General features: G+C 42.4%; 1 protein-coding gene across 6 annotated transcripts in view; it reads left to right on the forward strand.

The window, feature by feature from the left end:
• The first annotated feature begins 4,349 nt into the window (after positions 1 to 4,349).
• CEP350 (centrosomal protein 350) overlaps positions 4,350 to 26,401 on the forward strand; it is a 68,857-nt gene continuing 46,805 nt past the window's right edge. For 3 of the 6 annotated variants that reach the window (XM_027740589.2, XM_039384147.1, XM_027740590.2), the window contains exons 1-8: positions 4,350 to 4,469; positions 14,567 to 14,652; positions 16,259 to 16,302; positions 17,232 to 17,346; positions 18,142 to 18,274; positions 19,237 to 19,853; positions 20,390 to 20,500; positions 22,902 to 23,015. In XM_027740589.2, coding sequence (XP_027596390.2) covers positions 14,580 to 14,652; positions 16,259 to 16,302; positions 17,232 to 17,346; positions 18,142 to 18,274; positions 19,237 to 19,853; positions 20,390 to 20,500; positions 22,902 to 23,015 — 1,207 coding nt within the window. In that variant the 5' untranslated portion in view covers positions 4,350 to 4,469; positions 14,567 to 14,579. The remainder of the gene's footprint in view (positions 4,470 to 14,566; positions 14,653 to 16,258; positions 16,303 to 17,231; positions 17,347 to 18,141; positions 18,275 to 19,236; positions 19,854 to 20,389; positions 20,501 to 22,901; positions 23,016 to 26,401) is intronic. The other 3 variants (XM_039384152.1, XM_027740594.2, XM_027740592.2) reach the window with 2 other exon arrangements.

The following is a 26,401-nucleotide window of genomic DNA, read 5'->3' on the forward strand; positions in this document are numbered from 1 at the left end:
CTAAAATACAACCTTTTGAAAAATTTAGAACTTTTAAGAAACTTCAGTGGAGTGGTAGATACTGGGATGCAGATGTGTATATTCCATAATATCAGGCCTTCTCTCTGACAGGGAATGTTTCAGGAAATAGCCGTGCAATGTTTTTTACTTGGTGTTCTTGTACTAATTCCCCAGTTCTGATTTCAGCTGGAACTAATGATAAGATATGGTTCACTTGTTTCATTAGCCCAATACAAGAGTCAGCAGCTGACAAAAGGGATGACTTCATTCTTGTTCCACTCCTGGCTGCATGTTCTGTACCTTTGCTGTTGCAAACTAGTGCACTGTGAACTGACTGGAGGGACAGTCTTACTGAAAAGTAGCTTAGGAAAAAATTATTAGAACTGGCAACCACTAAAAAGATGAAGTTATGACATGAAGGCAGGAGATTCCACGCCTCCATTTCATACAAACCCTCCATATTTAATCCAGGTTATATTCTGTTTCTAAAACCTCCCCCCTCTTATGGGTATTAAAGAGTTATGTTCCTGTTTCAAGAGAAAATAGGAAGGTGCCTGGAAACTAAAGACTTCATGTTCTACTTAATGTTGTGCCAGTCAAAGGAGAATCACTTGTTAACTGTAGGGAAAGTGAGATGTATTTCCAAATATATGGTGGGCTGCATAGTCTGGAAAAATAAATGAAAAGCAAGACGGTGTAGGCAGTGACCCCTTCTGTAGGGGGCGAAAGGCTCAGGATTAGAAGACTTTTGCAGGTCCTTTTGTAGCTGTTTGTGGCTTTGTCCTTAAAAGGCTCTCACTAAATATCCACAGGTGCTTAATGCCGATCTCATTAAGCAACTCCTACTCAGCCAGAGGTGAAGAGTAATGTCTGTCTGTGTTGCTCACAGGCAGCTGATTACTATCCTCCTTGTATAATTATTTCATTGCCTGCAGCAAACAGAGCCATTTGATGTGTTCCAAACTGTAAAATACTTTGGCTTCTTCGAGGGAAATCTCACTTGTGAAGTTGAAGTGTCCCTGACTGTAAGCAGATCAGGAAAATAAATAGTTTGTGACAGCAAAAATGCTTTGCTTATGCAGAGCAAAGACATCAGAGCTGGCCTTGGGACCAAGAAGGGGATGTTTCTTCTTCTGTGGCCTTCAACATAAAGACTTTGGGCAGAACACAATCCTTGGGGGGGCTGAACCAGCTCCACATCAAGCTGCAGACAAAATTTCCTGCACTGTGCAAATTGGACTGGAAAACAGTCAAACTGCTCCTCGGGTTTCAAGCAGACAGACCTGCAGCTGGTGAGAGGTGAAAGATGGAGTGTGGCCCCTCTTCTGCTCCTCCTGCTGTCTCTTTTGGGCACCTGGAGGATGGGAATACCCTTACTGCCTTCAGCAGTGGATGTTGTGAAAGGGACCCAGAACAATGCACTGCCCCATCTGTTGGTACCTTGTCTCTCACACCCTGCTCTGAGTCATGCTGTGCTGAGCAGAGTTTGGAGCATGCTAAGCAGGTTTGGTAAAAAGAATAAGTTTTTTTTCCTCCCCATTTTTTCACAGCGACAAGAACATAATCTCTTTTTTTGCAGATTAACAAAAAATTGTGGATTTCATATCCTTATTTTTTAAAAGTATGTTTGTTTTGAACTAGTAGTGCAGCTCAAACTGAATGCAAAAGGCAAGGTGAGAGCTCCATGTTAAGGTAGGCATAAAAGTATTTGCTATACAGGACTCAGCTACATGAGCCATCTGCAGTGTGATTGCCAGCATGCTGTATTTAGGAAAAAGAATCTGGTTTTGGAGGGTGTAATATAGGGACAGCTTGCCAGATTCTGTACCAGGACCCTGTGGCACAGCTGGAAAACTAAAAGGAATCTGAAGTGATGTCTTTATTTTATAAAGAGAACAATTTTTCTTGCGTTGTTTCTCTGTCAGATGAACTGCAAAGCTGTAGGAGTACAGGGAGGGTGTCCTGTAGTCCTCACAGCTGTCCTGTGTCCTGTTTTATTGTCAGCTCCTGACAGTTGGATTTATAATTGAATGCCTGGAAAATCTCATTCCATGTCCAACAGGTGGACGCACCCTTCCCCAAATTCCTCCATGGCTCTTGGGAGCCACGTCAATCAAGGAAAGGGGGGAGGGAGTCTGGGGGGCTCGAGCTGATCCTTCGGCTGCAGTAGCCAGCTGCCCCTTTCTAATTTTAGAAGGGGTGTGCAAGAGGAGTGTGGAGTGGAAAACTTTCCAAACCTCTCCCTTAAAGCTGCAATAACTGAGTTAGTGAAAGATGAGAATGTGGCTCTTTACTTTTAACTTACTCTCTGTCTCCATCCACCGCTTCCAGTGCTCGGGCAGTACTGGCTGTGGTTACCTCCGTTGCTCTGCACTTTAGCAAGCTCATCAAGCTGGATGTGTTCAGTTCCTCCTCTCAGCTGTGGCTGTTTGCAGGTAAATGGTTTCTTTATTTCTAATTGTAGAGAATTTCACAAGATGACTGCATTTTCTGTAAGAATGTCTTTCTCGTCTCGTGTGATGTTTGCCCCGTCAGAGCTTTCCACTCATTGCTAGGGAATCTTTGAAAAAGTAATCTAAAGTCTTACAGTTAAGTTCCACTGGCAGATACAGAGAATAAACAGAAGCAAAACCAGTATACAAACATTGCCTTTTAATTTTATTTGACTGACTGAAACGAAATTATTTCCATGTTTGAGAAAATCCTAATGTAATGCCTTGCTTGCCTGAAGATGAGAAGGAGGAGCGTGAAACTAGACTAACTGCTTCCAAGCAGAAAAGAGAAACTATGTTTAAAAGCATAATTAAAGAGGCAGTACATTACGAAAGTGCTGAATAATTTAAATAGGCTGCCAGTCCAGCAATATTAAGCAGTAAATTTAAGCAAACACTATGTGATGATGGGGAATGTAATAATTTAATTTGCTCTAGTCTGCAATCAGGGCTTCCATACATTGCAGTAATATTGTTTTCATTGACAGAAATTGTCATTATTATTACATACAGTCTCCTGCATTTGGGAGATGCAGGTTTGCTCTTTGAGGACTCAGGAGGGAATTTGGCACTACCTGCCATTTTTCCCACTGGAGCTGTGCTTGCCTTTTGGTCTTCACGAGTCTTTTTCCCATCATTTGACAAAACAAAATTGTTTTCAAAGGTTTAATCACTGACATCTCGAGCTTACCTCTTGTTTCAAAGGAGGAGGTATGCTTATGCTTGAAAATGTACTCTGTAATTAGTTTGCGTATGTAAAAGAGCCAAATTAGGGTTAAATGAATATCCTGTAATTGTGACATGATTAAGTTCTGCATTGCCTAAGCTTCATAGCTGTAATCTCTCAGTGTTTAAGGTATTTTCCTATGGTGTTCCCATACTGGAATAACTTACATGCAAACTGTTGACTCCTCACCAGAGGAGAGGCTATGTGAAAATAGTTTAATCCCTTTTAGTGAAAGGAAAAAAAAGGGAAATAAAAGGCTGCAGTAGTTTTGGTGATCCTTTGGAGGCTGGGGCAGTTAACTCTCCGCCCCCGTGCTCCCCCAAGAAATTTGGCATCAAACAATCACACTAATGACTGAAAACCAGACTGGGGAAGTTGTAGACAGGCCCTGAAGGGAAGATTCCCAAAATAACTGCAGGAAGAAAATCTGTTTTTCCTATTCTAATAACTTTCCTTCTTCGGTGGAAATAATTTTGTTATAGCTGGATAACTTCTTAGACCTATTTTTGAAACGTGGGTGGTTTTAATGCATCTTTGGGGTGGAATCTATGCAATAGAAGTCAGTATACTATTTTTTTCTGGGTTTATAATGGCTATTAAAAGTGAAATTAAGCCAGTGGTAGTCATCTCTGTGAAGTTTCGCAAATGTTTATTTAAACTTAAAGTTGGCAACTGGCAGGCTGTAATCAGAGCCGCTTTCATTTAGAAAAAAAAATTGAATTATTTTTCTAAAGATGACTTAGCTATGAACACAAATGACTTAAAAGCGGTGCCCTAGTTTCGGCTGGAGCCGCTTCAGGAATGCCAACATCAGCGCTGGGTTTAATTAACATTGCCAAGTCCTGGGCTTGCATCAACACCCAGGGCTCCGCAAATAAAATGCGAGGGGAGACTGCGCCGGCAGGTCAAACCTGCACAGCTGCGAGGGCAAAACAAAAGCTTACAGGGAGGCAGCGGTGAGCGCGGCTCTGAGGGAGGGCAGGGTCCGCGCCGCACCCAACATGGCGGCCGGCGCTGAGCGGGGGGGACCGGCGGGACGGCGCCATGTTGGGGAGGTCGGCGGCGGGCCGGTTCTCGCGAGATTTGCCGGTGCGGCGCCGCCGCCGCCGCTCCGTGTCAGTTGCGGGCCGGTAATGGCGGCGCTGAGCGGCCGCTGAGGGGCCGCGCTCCGGGCCCTGGCCGCGCTCCCCCCGCGGGATGTGCCGCCCCCCGCACCGCCACCTGCCGCCGGCGCAGCGGGCGGCCGCCAGGTGAGGAGGAGGCGGAAGCGGGCCGCGCCGCCGCCCCAGGCCGCGCTCGGCCGGCGGTGCCGCCCCGCCGGGCCAGGGCGTCCGGCGAGGTGTGGCCGGGGCGGGCCCGGCCCGGGGATCTGCTGGCTGTCACTTGGCTCGGCCGCTCCGCCCGGCGCCGGCGTCCCCGCGCCACCCGCCTCACCGTTAAGTCTCTTTTCTTCTTCTAGTTTTGATTTGTTTTCCGCTGCTTGTCGCGCCGGGGGGTGGCGGAGTCGGGGAGAGGGTCTGGGGGCTCCGATTCGCGGTTGTCTTTGCGCCTTGCGTGTTTGGGGACCGGCGACCCTGGGTGTTTCAGCGGAGGAACAGCAGCGGAGCCCGGCGGCCGCCCTGCCCTCGGAGCCGCCCCGAGCACCGGGACGGCGCTTTTAAAGTTTAAATGTGCGCTGTGCCGGTGCCTGGGCTGTACCAGGGCGTCCTGCCCCGGCACTGCGGCACCGCCCGCCCGCTCCCAGGGCTCTGACATCCCCGAGAGCATCTGCCCCGAGCGCTCCCGGGTCGTCAGTGCCAGTCATTTTGACTGTTGGTGGCATAAAGAGTTTTTTACGAGTATGACTAGTGGCTTTTTTTGCCTTTTTTTTTTTTTTTTTTTTTTTTTTCCCCGCGGATGCAGTTTGCTGCGGTGTAATGCCTGCTGTTGGTGTAGTTTTTGTGGAATGGTTCGGGTGGTCCGGCGTTGGAATGGGCTGCCCGGGGAAGCGGCGGAGTCACCGTCCCTGGAGGCTTTTAAGAGGCGCCTGGATCTGGCGCCGGGCGATGTGTTTTCGTGGTTTGAGGGATACAGTGGCAATGGTGGGTGGATGGTTGGACTGGATGATCTTAAAGGTCTCTTCTACCCTTGAGGATTCTGTAATTCTATGATTTTCTGTCTGTGGATATGAGCTGTAGCCCAGCACCCAGTCCTGGCACATTGTGTGAGTTCACATGGAGAGGTGTTTGTGTCAAATAGCTTCATTGTGTAGGTGAATGATCCAGTGTCTTGAAATTGAAAATTTAACTCTTGATTGGTGAGTTCTATTTTGTTGTTTTGTTTTAGGTTGGTTTTTTGTCAACTTAAACTACTGCCTTGTACTGCCTTGAAAACTCAAAACCGTGGTGACTAGAAAGGTAGTATTTGTGGGACAAATGTGTGGAGCTGTAAATGATTAGTTGTTTTTCATGTAAGCTCCGAATGTTCTGTCAGACTGTCTGCACCGACAGGCAAAGTTTTGCTGTCTCTTTGCCGTAGTTCTGGTTGCTGCAAGAGTTTCATTAGGTAATGCTTCAGATAATTAAATGCAAGTGAGGGTGTGGCCACGTGAACGCTGCAAACTGTCGAAGGTTTCAGTTTCTGTGAGTGAGGCTACTTTAAACAAAGGTGTCCTGCGCCCGCCAACCAGAGCAACTGAACTTACATAGTAATGGCACATTTCTACCACGGGCCGGGGTCCTGTGGAAATTATGTGCATCCAAAGCGAGGTGAGCAGCATATCGAGGGAGGCAATTCTGCCCCTCTGCTCTGCTGTGGTGAGACCCCACCTGAAATGCTCTATCCAGCTCTGGCGCCCCCAGCATAAAAAGGACATGGAGCTGCTGGAGCAAATCCAGAGGCGGCCACAAAGTTGATAAGGGGACTGGAGCACCTCTGCTATGAAGACAGACTGAGAAAGTTGGGGCTGTTCAGCCTGGAGAAGAGAAGATTGCGTGGAGATCTCACAGCACCTTTCAGTGTCTGAAGGGGCTACAGGGAAGCTGGAGAGGGAATCTTCGTCAGGAACTGTAGCGATAGGACAAGGGGGAATGGCTTTAAACTGAGAGTAGGTTTGGATTGGATATTAGAAAGAAATTGTTCCCTGTGAGGGTGGGGAGGCCCTGGCACAGGTTGCCCAGAGAAGCTGTGGCTGCCCCATCCCTGGAAGTGCTCAAGTCCAGGTTGGACAGGGCTTGGAGCAACCTGGTCTAGTGGGAGGTGTCCCTGCCCATGGCAGGGGGTTGGAACGAGATGATCTTTAAGGTCCCTTCCAGCCCAAACCATTCTGTGATTCTGTGTTGCTGGATGGTGTAGATCATCTTGTAGGCTGCCTAGGCTGAGTGTGGTGGTAACTGAAATAACATGATTTTAAAACTATAAAGTAACTTGTTTGCATGGATTTATTTTGCTAAGCTTTGGTGCAGAGCTCAAGTTTGACAAGATGATACTGGGAGGACTTGACAGATACAAGAGTCCCAATGTTGTGGATGGTGACTTTCATGGCTGGAAATAACTTTATTGGCAGTTTGTGCCACCATAGGAAAAGCATCCCTTAAATAGATAAGCATCTAATCTTGGTGCTGCTACATCTGTACTTCAGGTTTTTTTGACACGGTGCAATGAGCTTTTTGTGCCTTCTTACACCCCTCTACCAGAGATACAGCTGCTTTCTGCTGAGACAGTTTCATTGTATCAAACAGTCCCGTGGATAAAGTCATTAATGTTATTAGTCTCATTGACTTCAGAGTGCCCAGATGAGGCTGCAGTCCTGTTAATGTCTCTACAGTTATGCCTGTGTTTGGAATCAGGAGTTAGTGCTCACAGCACTGGATCTGTTCCACATTACGGTGTCTGTGGCAGGTTGGTGAAGCTGCACAACGTAAGGTGAGTGAGAGTGATGAGCTGCTGCTGCTGCTTCTCTTACCCCACTCTGGCAGCAACCTGATTCAGTCTGATCAACTGCTAGAAAACTAACCCCACAAAAGAAAAATGATTGATTTTCTGCTGGGTTGCTAAATTGAACTGGCTTGTGATGCAGTAAGGTGAGCACATGAGTGGTAGGGAAGGTGGGGAGGAATATGTGCATTCTTTCATCACTGTCGAGCTGCTAAATCTTCTCAACTCCATCTCAGAAATTTAAATCAGAGAGTGAGTTCTTTATCAGTACAGCAGGGCTGTTTGAACTGTGCTACTGATGTGCTTTAACTAATATAATTCATCCTATTCAAATCAATGTAAGATGTTAGTATGAGATTAGGTACAGTGACATAATAGTGATTACAGAAGGACTTTGGTAGTTGAGTGCAGAGGGAAAACTTCCCTGGTGGAGTTAATATATTAGACATGTGGCTGGATCAGAACATGAGTGTAAAATATATCCGTAGATGTAAGTGCTTGGAAGACAGATGTGTATCCTTGTGCTAATGATATAACAGGCTTTAATGGAATACTCTATTGAGAATAAAATTACTTGTATACATAAGTCTGAAACCTTTGTCAGTATACTAGAGAAAGAATAGAGCAAATAAATGAACTAATCAGTTATACCAGGTCGGTTGAAACTTTGTGAATGCTAACAGAAATTCTGGCTGTGTTTTGGCTTCTTAAGAACACTCCTCACTGACAGCAGAATTTCACACCGAGTCAGATCCATGGCAATGCACCAGGTGGAATTGTTAGACTGAAACAGAAAAGCTTTTAATGGGATGGAATTATTTAGCTAGATCAAGAAATGTCTTCCCAGAAGGGTCCTGGTATCTGTCTTTGTCATACCAGGTCAGAGACAGAGCTGGTGTCATGGGATTTTTGTGGGAGTTTTTTGACATCACATGTTGTTGTTGAGACACTTTTTAGATGCTACTTCTGAATGCAATTCAGAGCAAAGGCATCAAACGTGAGAAAGTGAAATTTGAAACATTTTTCCCGCAGTTTTCATGCACATTATTCTGCTTTGAGAGAAAATAACAATCAGCTTGCAGTTGATGCAGCTGCAGATGAAGGTGCTGCTCTGCTTGTATGTCCTTGGTAGTGTTGAGAGGTTGAAAGCTGTTGTCTTGGACTCTCAAAATTGGCAGGTCTGGTTCTTGTACTTGGCTGAGAGGATTGCCTGTAAGTTCTGAGAAGAATCCCTCACAGTGGAGTGTTCCTTGTGAGATGAGACGGGACTTGTGGCAGAATTTGAGCATATTCGGCTGAATGGATTTATTTTGGGCTGCAAGAATTGAGATCTTCTAATGTGCAGTTTCTGATAGTTGGAGGTGGAACGAGTTAATTCTTGTTTTGAAGGGCAAGGAGACAAATGAGGAGTACTTTATTTGTTCTAGAAACTAGGGTATCTTCTTTTCTGTCATAAATGCAAAGACCATTGAAGTCAAAGAAAATACAGAACTTGTGAATGGATAGGCAAACCCTTGTGTGCATCTCCTTAATAAATGGATGCATTCTCTATGCCTTTGTACTCTGATTTCTTCACGAACAATGAATCAAGTTACACGAGCTGTCACAACATCCATTTCAATAGATTTCCTCAGAGTACCTCGTGGCACGTGGTGCAGCAGAGGAAGACATTCAGTGCATTTTACTTTCAGTAAAACCACTAATCCCTTTTTAGGACCAGTATTTTTTTTTCTTTTTTCGTTGCTTTTACATCACTTGTGATGAAGCAGAGACACTTTTGCAAGTTGCCATGCCTTTTCATAGCAAAAGGATGTTGTATATGTCCATACTCATACAGTTGAGGAGAATCAGATTCAGAAATGTTTATTTTATAGAAAAACCTTCACTATAGATTGGATGCAAATTCAGTAGCTGACTGATGCCAGTGATTTAATGTTAGAACTCATGAAACATTCGTATTTTTCTGCTACATTTTGTGACATTTGATGGATATATGACTGCTCATGTCATTTATCTTCCTGGTTCACAGCTAGAGGTAGTGACACATGCTTGGAGATTCTTTACTGCTTTTCTGTCTGCAAGTGTGTGGTGTATCTTGATTGCTCTTTTTTTTCTTTTTTTTTGGCTACCTTAGTATCCCTAAAAGCTTTTTTATGTTTTCTAGCTGAAGACAGATCACATTTTATTGGTACATTTCTTTTACTGTTGAAGCTTTTTTGGTTTTAATTATCATTTTACAAAGTCGTAATGATTGGAATGTGAGTTCTTCTGGGATATTTACTGCTTGTGTTACAAGACAAAATACTGAATATTATCTAAAATTTTACTCAGAGCAGCAAACGTTCACGAGCTCCTTGGGCATTGCTGGTGTTTGTTACTTCCAGCTTTTTGTTGCAACAGCTTTACATAACTGTGTCCATTGTCATTACATACACCCTGGCTCTTGGGTGCGGTGCAACCGGGACTGGTAAAATATTTCTAAGACAAATAGTATTAGCAGAGAGATTAAATACCAGGAAAACTCCTGAATAGCTTGAATCCTCCCACTTTTTAGCTTAGCGCCACTTAAAAATAACGAGGCGAAAAATCCCCAGTTTTGAAGCAGAAATAATTTTGAAGCAGCAAAGTGAAGATTGCAGGCTTGAGATAATATGGTGGGGAGGTGTTCAGGTGAAGTTTGTGTCCATGAAACATCATGCAGTTGGGAGCTGTCCTTGAATTTTGAATATTCACTTGCTTTCAGAACCTTTGTCCCTGAAATACGTTTTATTTGAAGGCTTATTATGTAAATGAGCATTGAAAGAAGGTGGGGGGAGGACCCGTCTCATTCTGCAGAGTCAGCTGTAGATTCTGGAGATGTGGAGCTTTTTGGACAAACACGTCATGCATTTGTTTGTTGTGCTGGAATTTGTCCTCAGTCCTGAGGAAGGTCAGTACATCTCATAGTGTTGAAAGACAAAGTTTTCTCAAAATATACTCAAGCCAAAAAAAAAAAAAAAAAAAGCATGTTGTTTCAAAAAACATTTTAAAAGCCCGTAAACATAACCAAACAAGTCTTAGAACAGTGTATTATGGATATTTTTAGCTCTCTTTTAAATGGGATAATGCAACATGGTTAAGAGCTTGGATTTCAGAAAAATGAGTAGGTAAAGGTATTTTTATTCCAGACTCAAGCATATCAGAATAAATTGTATTGTGTGGTATTTGAGAACGCATGGAAAGTGTTTCTGGCATCTTTATAATTTCCATCACTTTCAGTGGGCTGGCTCAGCAGAGCAGTTTGCTTGACTGGGTGTGGTGGTGCCTGTCCACCTGTGTGTGTCTGTTACTGCCAGCAGTGCAGAACTGTAGATGCTCAGGCAGGGGGGGCTTTAGGTCTTTAGGATTCAGAACTCAACTTTCAGTTAACTGTACACAGAAACTTAAAGTATTTTTGTAAACAGGGAAAAACATCCCTAAAACTGATTATTTGTCTCTGTGCCCGTTTCCTCCACAGACAAGTTGTCTGTGCTGGGTGGGACAGGCTGGAGCAGGGTGTGGAGGCTCCCATGGTGCCCTTGAGCTCCAGTGGTGTCTCCACTGGTAAGAAGAAGATGACAGGAATGGCTCTTGTTTTCCCCAGTCCCACCACTCTCCTCAAGGAAAAGGCAGCAGATTTAAGCTCTTGGGGAACAGCAGCCAGTGCTGATCTGACTGTTCCCCGATGTTTCCATGATGTTTCCGTGCCTCCTCCTTCTGCTTGCATGGAAGTTGTTGCTATGGTATGACATAGCTAAAACCAATAAAGCAAAAAGAACAGGAAAACTTCTTTTAGTCTGTACCAGACTCCCAGTCTGCTTTGCTTTACCACATAATCCCATTGACTTTTCTGCCTGAATAAGGCAAGAGAGACCCAGGCATGAAGAAAGGAATGGGTGGATTCTTGTATTGGCACTGCTGCCTTATTGTAGCTTAAAATGTGTGAAACTTTGTCCTCGTGCACTGCACGCCCAGTTTGTAGCAAAACCTGCCACTGTGTGCATAAAACATTTAAGAATATCCCACAGAAGCCAATGTTAATAATTTGTTTCATTCCGTACCCTTAGCAAAGCTTCATCTTTTCTTTTGTGGTATCCCTTTTGTTTGGTATCACTTGTGTTTTTATAAGAAAGAAAGTCTTGAGGAATACTGTTCCCTTTGCATACTGGGGTTTTTTTGCATAACCGCTAAATGTTAGTGAAAATAACAGTGGGTGATCTTTCTCTCACATTCTCTGCCTTCTCTGAACCTGTGCAATTCAGTTTCCTCTCCTGTTTCCTTGTTCCGATTTCATGACTTCTGAGTTTCCTCTTTCCTTTTCTTACCAAGTCTGTGCTACTAAGAAAAAAATCATACTGAGAATACATGAAAAAACTTCACAATCGGACCAATACACCAGTTTCTTTTCTTCCCTTTTTCTGCTCTCTATGCCAGTTCTTCAAAAGTTCATTTCCTTTTTCTCTCCTTCCTGTCTTTCTCATTTTCTTCCTTGTTACATTCTGCTTCTCTCACCATTTTTCTTTCTCTTTTTTCCCAGCCTTGGTTTTAATCTCTTCACATTTTTGTGTATCTTTGCTAAGCATGTTCTGCTTTCATATCTCCCATTCCTTTTAAAATGTTGTTCTCTTAACTGTGTTGACTTGTTATTTTGTTATCTGCTGTACCTTTCAATGACATCCTTGGTATATTTAGTTTTAAATGTAGTGCTGGTTTCTCATCTTCCTTTTTTTATCTGGCACTGGTTCTCTCTTTGTTTCCATTCCCTCCTTTCTCGTGCTTTCTCATGCGTTTTCTGATCTGTCAGTTCTCCTCAGTGTCTTCTTGTAGGAACAGTGTTTGTAGAAGAGAGTGGTTGTCGTGTCCCTTGTCCATCCTTCCCCACTTTTTCTCCCAGGAGCTGGGAGTATATCCCTTCCTTACTTGTTTCTCTCAGGTCCTCCTCTGCAGCAATTCTGCTGTGCCTTCTCTTGTGCACTTTATTTTTTGTCTTGGACACGTGAGTAAAGAATGAGATGGGCACTTGGTGTGGGATTGAAATGTCAGAACACAATGGTGTTTGTATCTTAATCACTCACCCAGGGAGAGGCTTGGCAAACCAGCCTTGAATGGACCTGTGTGGCATGGCTGTCTCCCAGTGAGCAATCCAGTAACCAGGAGGTCAGTTCTGTTGATTCTATGGTCTTCCACCTTTTTTCAGCAAACTTAAGATCCTCTAAAGTTGAATATTGATCAGAGAATAATACTAATTTCGGTATATTTTGGTGTTTAACCAGTCCACTACCCTGCATGCAAGTGCTGTAAACAGACATGGCAACTGTTTCTTCTCTCTCTGTTTTCTCCACCACCCCTTTTTTTGTACTCTTTATAGCATTAAAGAGTCTTCTCTGTTTGTTTTAATTTCTTGCAGGATATTGAATTATATAAGTACTTGGGATTTTTGTTGGTTGGGGGGGGTTGTATAATGCTGCTTATTCTTGTGAGCTATAGCAATAGAGAGAAGCTATTTTATTAATATGTAGGAATTCAGAGGTTGATGAGAATCAACATCATTTTTTTGTAGACTTTGAAAAGCTGATAAATTTCTCCCTGTCTTCCAAAGGAGAGGGAGAAGGACACCTAAAACCCAAACTCTTAGAGTTCCTGGGATTACACCACGACAGAAAACGACCGCAGTGTTGCCTTCCTGAAACTGTAGACAGCTCCAGAATGCTGGGTTCTTACCTGTCGTTTTTTACAATCAGCAGCAACCTGAGTTAAGCAAAACTGCTCAGTGGGTCTCAGCTGAGTTGGATGGTACACTTGGAGCTGGCACTGTGGGTATTTCTTAGGCTAAATACAGCAGGATGCTTTGGGATTTCTTCCTGGCTTGTATGGAATGGAGAAGAGGTTGAGTGGCCTTTTATAGAGGGACCTTACAGCCTTTTGAAGGAGTTGAGACAGAGTTATTGCCCACTAGTGATCATCAGCACACATCTGTGGGAATAACTCACTGATCACTATATGTAGTGTTCTCTGTATAAGATGTTCTCTAAAGTGTGTTCACTCTGTATCTGAATGTGTTCTGTTCAGCTCAGGTGAAGGACTGACAGTCTTTAGTTAGTCTTTAGGATGAAACAAGCAATTTCAAACTTCTTTAGTCTGGTACTTTCCCTATAAAGTTAGGGAATACATGGAGTATGTTACAGTTCTACATTCACAGGACATCCTAAAATAAACCATATAGATTTGTGTGTGTGTTATAACAACTTTAGTCCCCAACTAAGTTTTCCTATCTGTTCTAGTAATCGTAATGATAAGAATAAATCCCAAGCAATTACATAAAGATGGATACTTTAATATATGACTGAATGTGAGGACCGAACTTCACTGTTGGTCTCTGTGAATATTCTTAAAACTATATAGGATAAAAATCCTTGTCACAAAATGTCCAGGCAATGATCTGTTCCAATAAGTAGCACACAATGTTAATTCTGTGGGACGTTTGGTCTCCTTTTATCAGAAGAATGATCTTTATATTTGAATGCCCTTTTGTGTGGCACACTGTGTAGAGAGGCAAGAGCAAAAGAAGTTTTCAGAAATTAAGAAAGTAAGAAGAAATACATCTGGGAGTGAACGAGAGAAGAGAGAGGAAAATGTGGCTTTATGACTCTGTCAGAGGTCTAGAACTTCCTGCTGGAATTCTGTGATCACCTAATTTTTTCTTTCCATACCAGAAGTGTTGTCAGTGTGTTATGAGGACAGCTCAGTAAGCACATGTTGGGATTTCTTTTGGTTTGTTTTTTCTTTTTTCCATTATAAAAACCCTCTGGTGATAGTGGCTGGGAGTTCACACTTTTTTAGATTCACTGGGAGTCCTGCCTTTGAAGTTCACAGGAGCACAACGGCAGCTCCAGTCCTGTCTTTTTTCCTGGCTCTGGTGTCCTTCCAGACAGTTCTGCTCTGCCTGTCCCCTTAACAGAGACAGGTGACACATTCATCTGTCACTGGTGGAGTTGGGTATTTTCACCAGACATTTATGAGTTCGAGCCGTGTAGTGGTGCCTCTGTGAGCCCTGTGCGTGCAGAGTTCCAGTGTGAACATCTTCAGACTTTTTGGGATACTTCTTACTGTGATCTACATTGCCTTGACCTCTGAGTCTCCTTTTATCACATTCACGGTTCTTTGTAACAAATAAGAAGAACCCCAAACCCTTCTTTATCCACGGAATTACATGGTTTCTGCAGAACTGCAAGAAGCTTTAACCACGGGTGTGATTTGGTACTGATTGTCTGACCTTGTTCATGTTGTGAGCTTGAAATCATCAAATGAGATGGACATTTATCATAGTGATCAAGGTTATACTCTCTTTAGCCAAAGACAGATTTGTTCTTACTTTATACCTCTTCGGTTCTTACCTGACTTCTTTTTTTTGTAGATAAATTGGCACGATGTGGAGCAACACATCAAATGAGGTGCCTCTACAAAATCTGAGGCATAACCAAAGCAAGGATTCTACCAGAGGTATGGGTTTTCTCTGTTCTATTGCCTTGTTTTGGGAGATGTTTTGTCATGAGTTGTTTGAACTGTGGGGAGTTGTTGCAGAAAGCTTTCTCCTGCCTCACTTTGGAAGCTAAGCCCATGTGTTACACAGTTCCCTTTTCGCAGATGACAGTTTTGTACTCTGATCTGTGGAGTATTTGCTGATCTGCATTAGCAATTGCCAGCCTGGAATATGGTTGCCAAGATGGCACAGAGACAGGGATTTTTTGAGTGCTGTGGAGGAGGAGCAGTACAGGAACAGAAACTGGAACTGTTGGCTCTTGAAAGGAGTGAGGAAGAGCCTGTGTCACAGTTGCTCCCAACTCTCGCTCAGTTCATCACCACTAAGATGATGTAAAAAACACTTTTACAGCAGTTTTGTCTCCCTGAACTGGAGAAATCCAGTTAGCTTTTTGCTGTCGTGATTACTCTGTAATTTAGGAAAGGAGGGGCCAAAAAAACCCTACAGTACATCCCTGAAAGGAAGAAAGGTCTGGTCTGTGGAGCAGCTGAGTCGCGTGTTAGGTCTGTGGTTTGGGATCAGTCATATGATCTCCAGCGTGACAAAACTGCACTCCAGAAGTGATTTTGGAAGCAGAGAAAGATTATTATTTTATCTGTAAGAGGACATTATTGCTGATTATTTCCTGTCATATAATCAGTTTCTTTTAAAGTTACCTACCCTGTGAAAATGAAGTGTTTGTGGACACAAAGCTCCGTCTCTTGAAGTCAAAGAAAGTTGGTTTTGCATTACTTCCCCAACTCTCTTCCTTCCTGTTATTGCATCTTACCTGAAATGCAATTGGCAGCTTTTTTACTATATGGAAAAGATTATTTTTCTAGCACTCCAGTACTGCTACTCTCCATGGTTCTGACACAGGGATGTTGTGTTTTATAAACAATTAGATTATCTAAGAAAACCATTATAAATCAAACGAAGAGAGGAGCTAAGGAAGTAAATATTTATAGAGGAAAACACTACTGCATCCTTCTGAGCTGGATTGCTCATAGAGCAAGTGCTGTCTGTTCAGATTAAAAGGCTGATGTTGATTAGTGCCTCCTGCTTGTTCACAAACATTGTTTCTGTTTTGTTTGTAGGGTGCACAGCTCAAAAAGTTTGCTATTCAAAATTCTTCTGTTCAAAGCTTGGTTTTTGAGTAGAGTCTTTCAGTGACCATGTATTCATGCTTAGTTTACTGAAGAGGAAAATGGAAGGGGAAAAAAAGGTAGCTAAACTATAGTGTAATGGAAACATGTAATATATTTATGTTGGAGTAGATAACTAGCTTTATTTTATCTTCTAAACATCTAAGCATCTTCTGTTACATGTTCTGGATTTGATTTCAAGTGTAATCATGCATTCAGCCTAACTTAGTGAACTCATTAAATATTACATTAAATACTTTATTGCTCTGTTAAGGTGAGCCTTGACTGATAACAGCCTTTCACAGAAGATATTACAGGCTGGAACTGGGTCACAAAAAGAACTTGATTAGGGAACCCATGGAAATTGTTTTGAAGCAACATTTTATTTCACTGTTTCCCATGTACTAATGAGAAATTACTTTCTTTGTTTCTGCCCTGTAAGATCAAACTGCAGCATGGGCTTCTTTTTCTCAGACTAAGGCTGCTGTAAGTACTGATTTTTTTTTTCTTTGTTTTTTTTTCCCTTACTCATTTTCCAATCAGTTAATGGCTACAAAAGCTTTGCTCAGTGATTGTCTCTTAAACAAGTTGAAAATGGGAGAAGCACTTGGAGTACATGAATGCTGAACATCTTGGGAAAAGTTTTTTCTGCACACAGTAGAAGAAATTTTTGCCACAGCAAGCTTGGTCTTGGGTATCGTAGTACATGTTAAACCTGGAGTGTAATATTACCTTTTGATTTAAGAAAGTGGTGACTTCTCATGTTTCTGAGAACTTGAAAAAATAGCTCTTCCGTCTCTGACTCAAACCAGTCAGAAACTGGGACACCACTGGTGTATTTAATGATTTTCTATCTTTGAGCATTGCAATTGCTGTCTTTCTGTTGGAATTTAACTTAGGTGCTTAAGGTATCATAGTAGTTTCTGAAACCTGGCTTCAGTTGAGCCAAACAGTTTGATTTTCCAGGGAATTCAGCTCTTTCCCATAGCCTTGTCCCTCACTTTTCTTAACAGCTGAGCGTCAGTGTGGGGTTCTACATGTGGAATCTTGTATCATGCTCCATTTTGAAGGGAGTATTACAGAATTTTTTCCAAATGGAATTAATATTTTATTCAGGGCAAGCATTAAGTCTCTGAATGGCGTGTTATTATTAATTTTTTCACAACAGCCTACTCATGGGAACAAAACTATGCATAAAACCTAATTTAGATAATCTTATTAAACAAAACATTATAGTAATTTCTGGCCATAATACAATACAGTTTTGTAACATCAACCTTGTGAAGTTGCTTTTGCCTGCAGTTTTATTCTTCATGAGAAAGGAAAAATGTGTCATGTCGGGGTGGGGGGTGGGAGAAAAATGTACCTTAAAAATGGAAAACAATATTCTTATTTGCATTATCTTCCAACTTTAGCTACGTCATATAGAGAACAAATTGGAAATAGCCCCCACCGGCACGGCTGTGTTTGATTCAGTCATGGATGCCAAGAAGCCCTCTGCCAGTGGCAGCAGGAAAGCCAGCAGGAAGGGTATGTATTATTGAGGACACAAGGTGTAAGGCAGCACAGAGCCACTGCATTCTGGGAAATCTGATTTCTCCTCCCTGCCCCCAAGTTGTCTCCTGCCGGTGATCTTTATTCATGTCGCACTAATTGACCAGGAGAAACTAATGTTTCCTTCCCTTGGGTTAGGGAGGAGAGTGTTCTGCCCTAGCCACTTGGTTGGAAGGGGGTGGCAGGACTTTCCCCACCCTGTGAGTGAGCAGTGCTTATCCCATTCCGAGAACAAGTTTGCTATTTCTGGTGCTTCCTTTATTTCATTTAAGGACAGCCTTTGCTTTGAAGAAATAAGGCCTCCTTTTATATACTAAGAGTATTCTGGTGTGCCACTGGAGAACAGACAGATCGACCTCTAGTGGCAACACAGTCAACTTTACAGATTTGATTACTTACAGTGAATCTTTAAGCATTATCTCTCTTTGGAATGGGCTGCCCAGAGAGGTGGTGGATTCACCATCCCTGGAGATTTTTAAACGCAGATTGGACGTGGCACTGAGCGCCATGATCTAGTAAATGGACTGGATTTGGACCAAGGGTTGGACTCGATGATCTCGGAGGTCTTTTCCAACCCAATCGATTCTATGATTCTATGATTTAAATATGATCATTATTTCAAGCACTTACTGCCTTGCTCCTAGTTTTTGAAATCAGCTCGTTGAAAAAGAGAGGGAGTACTTTCAGTGCTGCTCAAACCCAAGAAAAACTGTTCAGCTTTCTCCTTCTGGAGACGTGGGTCCATAAAGGATTCTTTGGTTTCTGCTTCAGCTTCCCGGTCTTCCAGCCAAAATAAATCAAGCAAGGAGAAGTCCTCACGCAGCCCCCTTCGAGCGACCACCCTGGAAAGCAACGTGAAAAAATGCAGCCGTGTGGAATTTCGGGAACCGTTGGCTTCATACAGGTTAGTGCTGGGACAGCTGGCTATTAAAGGAAAACATGCTGAGATTAGATTTAATATGACAGTGGTGCTTTTAACAACTCCTCAAAAGTTGGTTTGCTTCCTCCCATCACCCAGCCACCTGAGCAGCATGTGGGGTTGGACTTTTCAGTAAATATTACAAATGTGTTTTTTGTTCACTGAATACGAGTTTAATGTCAAATGTGTTGAAATGGGGCCAGATCATCAAGTTGGTGTGGCTGTGGCCTTTGTGACCTGATGGGTTTGATAGGTGTTTAATGTCAGTAATAAAGACCAAAAAGATATTTCCTCATGCTTTTTCAGCTTTGTTTCATTAATTCTTCAGCACATGTTCCCAAATGTGTTACCGCAAGACAGTGTAGAGCAAGAAAATCTAGTACTAAAGATGCATTACACTTTTGTGTGTGTGAACAACCCAAATAAGAACAGTTTCTCATAGACAAAACATCACACAGAACAGGCCATATAATGTGATTTTTGTCCTGACATCTAAATTTTGATCCTTTTTTCCCCTACTTATGTCACTGTGAGGTGGTTCTCCTTCCTTGTTGCACATGAGACTGATTCGGGTCAATTTTGTTAATTGAGCAGCTCATATATTAATTATGCTTCTCTTTTAAGTTCTACACCTTTTATTTAAAGCTTTTTTTAAAAAATTGAAGGGTAACAATACTGCTTGCTGATTTTCTATTCTTCAACTTTATATATAGTCCTGTTCAGACAGAGAGTGCAGCAAATGAAATTTTGAACAGAAGTCTCTTTCAGTTTCGTCAGACTTGCACTATTTAATGTGAAGTGAGCAGACTTTAAAAGAACTTGCCTTTAAGTGGAGACAAGGTAGAGGAAGTCATTCATTTAGTTGATGAACGTGCTGATTGCTGGGTTGGGAGGTCCTACAGTTGTGTTTCTGATGGTGACTTTTTTTTCCCCTTCTGTTGCATCAGGGATATATATAGTTCTCTGTCTTATCACAGCTCTAGCCAACTTGAGGCCAAGCAACTGCTCTCTGGCTTGGACTTGAGCGAAGCAGAGGGGAAGGCTGAGCTCACAGGCCGCCTGACACACGAGCGGGAGGAGCGGGATCGGCACGGCAGAGACTTTGAAAGCCCCTGTTCTTCTGCTGCAGACGAGACTGTTGTTAGGTATTTGAATGACCGGCCGACAATTGATGCCTTGCAGAATAATGAGGCCTTTCTTAGGGTTGCAGCATCTCCAAGGTTGGAAGAGGAAAAAACCAGTGGCTCCAGAGGAGATGAGAGTAGCACTAAAGCTTCTCAGAGTAACACGTCCCAGGACAGTGAACTGAAAGTGTCTTCCCCTTCTGCCGCGAGTATTTGTAGTGCTCACAGGCTGGAAATCCTGAAACAGCGGCAGCACGATGCCAAGTTGGAGAAGCTGAAGGAGCGGATCCGAAAGCAGTGGGAGAATTCTGAAGAGCCCAGTGGCAGAGGGCAGCACTTGGAATGTGCTGAGCAACCTGTGGTGATCAGTAACGTGGAGAACACGGTGACTCCCAAAGTCAGGAAGGTGACAGCTGTGCCTGCTGCTCCATCGTACAGAGGTACGGAGGTGCAGATCCCCTCCCTGTGGGTTTTACGGGGTGAGGAGTGGAGTTCAATTCACTGAGCAACATGTCAAAGCATGGACCTGTCTCACAGCTGTGTTTGGGCAATGGGGGGGTGAATAACATGGTTTGCTCACAGATACGGACAAGAAAGAAAAAAAAAATTCTTGCCAATTTACAGAAGTGTTGATTCCTTTGAAATTCTTCCTGTCTCTTCTTACAATTACAATAAAAAGAAGCTCACTGTATTGGTGTTTTGGGTTGATTTCAATAACTTTTTTATGGTCTCAGAGCTTGGTAACATTGTTTTGATTGAAAAAGCCTTTCATATTGCTAATAATCTTTTCGTCAGCCAATCTGCTGGTTTTCAACTGTGAGCAAGTGGCAGACCGGTATATTGCTTCCTTCTAATTTAGCATTAGAAATTCAAATAGTTCCTTTCTTACTTGGCAGATTCCCACCCCTTCCATCCCGAAAAAGCTGTATTTACACTTTTTGCAGTTACTTTAAACTCTTGAATTGTTCACTTTCAGGTTTCAATCCCGCTGAAACAAAGATTCGCACTCCAGATGGAAAGATCTGGCACGCGGACGAGTTTCGTGTTAGTCGGGAGTTGTACAGAGATATAGCACGCCAGTTAAAAGGTGAGCCACAGACAGGACTGATTGAGCCACACAGCCTTCTCTGAGAGGCAGAGAAATGTATTTTGTGCCACTCTTGAATCATGGAAACAAAAAATGGAAGCAGTGGGTGTTAAATGTATTGTACTTCTCTCCACAGGAAGAGTAACTTACTGAACAGTAAAACAACCCCCTTCTCTCATTCAAATACTTTTAGTAGAAAACCAGTATTAGAAAGAATCAAATGATGGCTTTTCTTTGAAACAGGAAAAAAAAAAGTCACCCTCCAAATGTCTTTTCTTTAATTTTGTAATTTCTTTACACGTGTTTGCATGAATGAATGCAATTTCATGTTTAAAAGGACAAAACCCACTTTTGGTTTCTGTTTTAAAATGTACTACTTCAAGACACAATCTTTATGAATTTTTCACTCTGGAAAGCTGCACTACCATTGGCAGCTCTTCTCTCTGGGTGAGCTGGAGTAGGATGCCCAAGTGTGCTTTTTTATTTGCTAGGCTGGTTTCAGTGGAGTGCAGTAAGATTAAATTACTTCTGACTGACTGAGTTGGGGGAGGAGAAAGAGATCAAGTGAATAAAAAGGAAGGGAATGGAAAATAAAATCCCCAGAGAACTTCTCCTTTTGCAGCTGAAGAGTTTACTTATTAAGAATAACCTTTCTCTGGTCAAAACATTTAAGACTGGAGGAAAATGCACTGAGATTTAAACCTGTAGGTGTCCGTGTATATTGATAGTGTAGTGGCTGGTAATTGTGCAGCATGATAAGTTAGTGAGGACTTTTCCTGAAATCACTCATAAAAAAAGTTCAGGAAGAAGAGATGCTCCTTTTCAGTAAAATTGTTTTGCAAATACTCTGTTCAGCATCAGTCTGTGAAATTAATGCCAAATTTCCACAGACTTTTAATCTACGCTAGAATTTATTTTTTTAGTTTTGACAAGCATGAATGATTATGAGTTGTTTATAGAAATTCAGTTTTTTTTAAAAGGCTTCATTGAAGAGATCAGTTAAAAAGGCATTTGGATCATGTGTCTAGTGCCAGCAAGAGGAAGGATCTGTGTGTCTGTTGATCCACACTCCTGTCCCGATCCCATGCATAGAACAGCTGTTGTGGAACGTGTCTCCTTTCTGACCTGAAAAGATTATCCTCAATAGCTGATTTCTGGTAATCAAATGCTGGTGATGCACATAGTATATACTGTAAATGTATTTTTAGGTTGTTGGATTATCTGTCCACGTGTTACTTCTGTATTAAAGCATGTGGTGTTTTGAGTGTGTTACAGAACTGCTCTGTGCTCTGTAGTGCTAAAATAAGCTATAAGGTCTCTGATATCTACAGCAGCATTGTTCTTTACAGCAAAAACATTTGATTTTTACATGTAAGCATAGACCATACAGCATGTCTTCATCTTTGTTCAGCAGTTAGGCTAAAGGATATTGTATGGACTCCAAGCTTCCAGTAATTTTGTCTTAAAGATGTTCAGGATTTGCCATACTAGAACAAAATTGCTATAATGTGAACAGAGTGGGAAGCAGCCTGCAGTTTCCTGGTATCAGAAAGGAACTGTTTGTTGCTGGAAGAGGTGAGAAGACAAGGTGGACTTCTGCAAATGCAGTCATTGAGGCCTTTGGTACTCGGTGCATCGATTCTGTCCTCCCTGTGCTTGTTGCCAGCCTCAAAGATGGCTGGAAAATTTGTAAGGAAATGGTATTAAGGGTGAGAAATACTCCTAAAATTCTATTCCCACATCTTTTAATATAACCTGTCGTTCTGCCTCTGATACTTCCACTGGGCATCCATCAGAGAGTGGATTCAGCTGAAATGAGGGACTGTAAAAGTTAGAATTGGCATCTAAATAAATCTTCAGAGCTGTCCATATAGAGGGTTGCACTCTGGTTGTTTCAGGTTGTCTGACCACATTCTTTAGGGAAGAGGAACAAGAAAACAGTGGTAATAGTGGCCACAGAGTTCCTTATATGCTGAATGTGCTGTTGTGTTAATGTGTAAGGAGCAGCCCATGTGTTTCAGGAGTGAAGGAACTACATGTTCTTGTGGAACATTAGTGCTGTAAAATGTAAGATCTGTAGCAGAAGAGAACCAACAATTGTTCATGTGAAACCGTCAGTGTTTCTTTTAAAATGGAAAATGAACTTTAAAAATCTGTCGTGGTGTTGCTGTGGCTTTGCTGTGTTCCAGTGTGTAGGTAAGCAGCCTTTGGTTGAAAATTCCTGTGCTGTGAGGGTTTTAAAGTGCTGGACTAGAAGTAATTGATCTAGGTATATAATTTGGGATAGTCAGTGAATTCTACTGGGTTCCTCTGAGTTCTGGTTTTTCAAATGTTGAAGCAAGCTTGTTACTCTGTCTTCTTCCCTGTGGGATATCACTTGACAGCTTTTGTTTGTTTTTAGAGGATTCAACAGCAAAAGGAAAACCCGGTGAGAGAAACAGAGAGAAAAAAGCGACCAGGCCAGTGCGGAAAGTGCAAAAACTGACACGGTTGTCAAGTCCAGAGTCCAAACAAGGTGACTATTTCTACTGTAGAGGGAAGACTGTCACATGTCCTTCAGATATAAGTTTTGTCTCAAGAAAGAAAGATGAAAGCATGATGCTTTAAAAGTCTTCTCAGATGTGGAGCAGTGCTGTTGCAGTGAGTTTGTGTACTGTGCTGCACTGGGGGTTTGTATGGTTTTGTTGGTGGTGGATGCGTGTACTTTTTTGTAGTTTATTTTAATTTTCTGCCTTTCCACTTACTGTGTGCACGTTGTGGAAACTGCTGAGGGGTGTGTGTTTCTTGGGGGGGAGCTGTCCTTGGGTATCTGTCAGGCCAACACAGACAAAAAGCAGCAGTAGGTCTGTTCTGGATCCTGTTTCTGCTTTGCTTGTGTTGAAGCTGGTTAGAGCCTGACCTACAGCTCAGTCAGCAAGGCTGAGAGATGATATTAAAGTCAGTGCCAGTGGGCCTTGCTGAGTTGCCCCCCTGTGAGGTGAGGAGGGGCTGCAGTGAAAGCTGTTCTCTTGTATGATTTCTCAGTGGGGAAGCAGAGAACAGGATGTTCTCCTGGCTCTTCTCTGGCTGTTGTTCTTCCACATCCCATTTCAAGTTGTTGCCGTCCTGCACCTTCAGTTCTGGCTTGACCCATTCTTGGCTTTCTCAGTTGGTGAAAGAATGTAAAAACACATTCCCTGACAAGTCTTCCAAATCTTGATATTTATAAAGGAATACTTATTTCTTTTACCAGCTAAGAACTCTTTTTTTCCACTATTGTCTGACAATTCCACTAACTATTAAATAAAATTAAAATATTTAGAACAGATGATACGAGCAGGTTACTGTGGAGCAGTGCCTTATAGTAGAAAATAAAATAAACCACGTGTGAAATTCTGTCAGCGCTTCTTAGTTTTCCAATAATGTTAATCTTTGATGTTGGTAGCAAAAGAACTAGGAAGACTTCCACATCTGCTTCGTATTTGGTTATAATTTTCGTACGAAGTGAGTAGTTATGGCTGCAATCACACACAGAGCAATTTCTTTAAATACATAACAGCTTAGGCAGCTCTTAAGGTTTTATATTTCTCCCTGTGTACAATGACCCCTGATTGGTAAACACTTTGAAGAAAAAAAACCTGCTTTAAAAATCATTACAAAGGGTTTTTTAGAGAGTGAACATGTGCTTCTACATGCTGTAAATCCTGAAGCTGCTTGTGAATATTTTGAGCTAATGAATGCTAATACTTTCAAGTGATAAGCATAGATTTGCTCCTTCATATGCTGATCAATTCCTACTTAAGGAATTATACTCAGCTGTCTTACATATTTGTGACAGTTCCAAGTGAGGGAGGAGCAAAGCGCACAGGACACCCCAAGAATAACACCATGTGCCTGAGAGCATTGTCCAAACGCTTCTTGAGCTCTGTCAGGTGTGTTGCTGTGACCACTGCCCTGGGGAGCCTGTTCCAGTGCCCAACCACCCACTGGGGGAAGAACCTTTTCCTGACATCCAACCTAAACCTCCCCTGACACAGGGAATGTCCCCTGACATTCCCTCGGGTCCTGTCGCTGGTTGCAAAAGTGAAGAGATCGGTTCCCCAGCCCAGCTGTATATCCAGGGTTGCCCTGCCCCAGGTGAGGGACAGTTAACTTGCCAATTAACATCTGGCAGGTTGAAGCTCTCCATAAATACAAGGACTGTTGATTTAGACGTGTCCCTGAGTTCCTTAAAGGATAATTTATGGGTGTTGTCTTCCTGGTCTGTAGTAGACTCCCACGCCAACATTCCTGTATTTGTTTGTTCCTTAATCCTTACCCAGAGGCTCCCAACCAAGCCATTGCCAACTGCAAGCTCCAGCCCCTCCATTACATGCAAAGCCACCTGCTGGTGTAACGGATTAAACGTGTTGAAAATGGTGGCCTGGAATTCCTGGCAGATAAGAACCAGCTCTAAGTGGCACATCCGTGCTGGTCCATCCTCCTCCAGTCGTTGCCGTAAGGAGCTGCTTGCCACAGCCAGGGCTATAAATAGCCCCAGCTCATGTTCCGCCCCGTGAGCGTGTTTTGGTTAAACAGCTGACAAAAATGGAAGATGACACTCAACTCTGGCTTTTTAAATGCACTCAGAAGCAACTGAGAACAGCGAGTTCTGCAGGAGAACCCCTGTGGTCGATACCTCTGTTTCAAAGAGGGCTTGTAGCGACATGTTTCAAGTGACAGCTTTATAAAATACTTGGATGATTTACAACGCAAGCAAGGAGTGCTGTTAGCAAAGGGCTGAAGAGTGGGCTGCAGGCTTCTGGGTTAAAATAACAGCAAGAGAAGAAAGGGGGGTGGGAACTGAGGACTGGGATTGCCAAAACAATTGTTCATCTGTCCTGGATTTCACTTGACAGTGTTGGTATCACGTCTTCAAAGTGCTGGTGTGCCCAGTACAGTCCCTTTTTTGTTTGGCTGTGGTGATCTCATGCTGCAGTGACTGGGTTTCTTTAGACAGAGCTCTTGAAGGTAGAACCTGAAATGGAATTGCTAAAAATCAACTGCAAATTGTGTATTCAAGTTAGGTACTTTTCTAGCAATAAAGTACTGCTAAATGGTCTGAATTAGGTTATTGATCATTTTCTTTTCTTTTTTTATATGGCATTTTTCTCCAAAGCTCTTTAAGGTCATTATTTTAAAAAAATTATTACTAATATTGGAAGTTAGTGGGTTGAAAGGTGAGTTGAATAAATGTAGTGTTTAATGTACCCAATATTAGGTAAAGATGCCACCATACCCAGTTTTTATCATTTAATTTTATGTAGGATGAAAAAATAATCCAAATAATGTTTGGATTGGGTTCTGTCACCTGCAAGATACTCTGTCCTTGAATTAGGCATCAACTAGTAGGGTCATCTTAAATATTTTCACTGCTGGCACAGAAATCCCAGCTAAGGGACGGTGAGTTAGCATTGTTGCTCACTAACCTCCTCACAGGACACCTATTTCAATAATTAATTATCTGTAAAAATCTTAAGTGGTTTTGGGTTTTTTTTCCTAGAATATTAGCTAATTTTCTTTTCATAGGAAGGTGAGGTGTTTTTTGTATCTCACCTTTATTTTTGTTCCTCTTATTGCAACAATTTAGGTACTTTTATCTTTTTTTCTCTTATTTTCCTTATTTGAGTGCCTTATTTGAGCTCTACGAATATTTCCCCTCTCCCTAGTAAGGTTTGTTTATATATTTGAGACATGTATAACCATTTCTTGTTCTTTAAATCAGTTTTTGTAGGGCTTTAGCGTGTTACAGTATGTTTTGGATGTTGCACTGTGTGTGTGGTGAAGCTCTGGTAGATGTTTGAGGCAGCTGTGGGGTGTCTTCATGGTGCATCAGTATTTTATGACTGTTTTGTGTAACTGAGTCTGTACCACTTATGCAGA

Source organism: Pipra filicauda, unplaced genomic scaffold (assembly GCF_003945595.2).
Source record: "Pipra filicauda isolate LSUMZ 115617 unplaced genomic scaffold, ASM394559v2 scaffold114_size2234877_pilon, whole genome shotgun sequence".
In the NCBI taxonomy this organism is placed as follows: Eukaryota; Metazoa; Chordata; class Aves; order Passeriformes; family Pipridae; genus Pipra; species Pipra filicauda.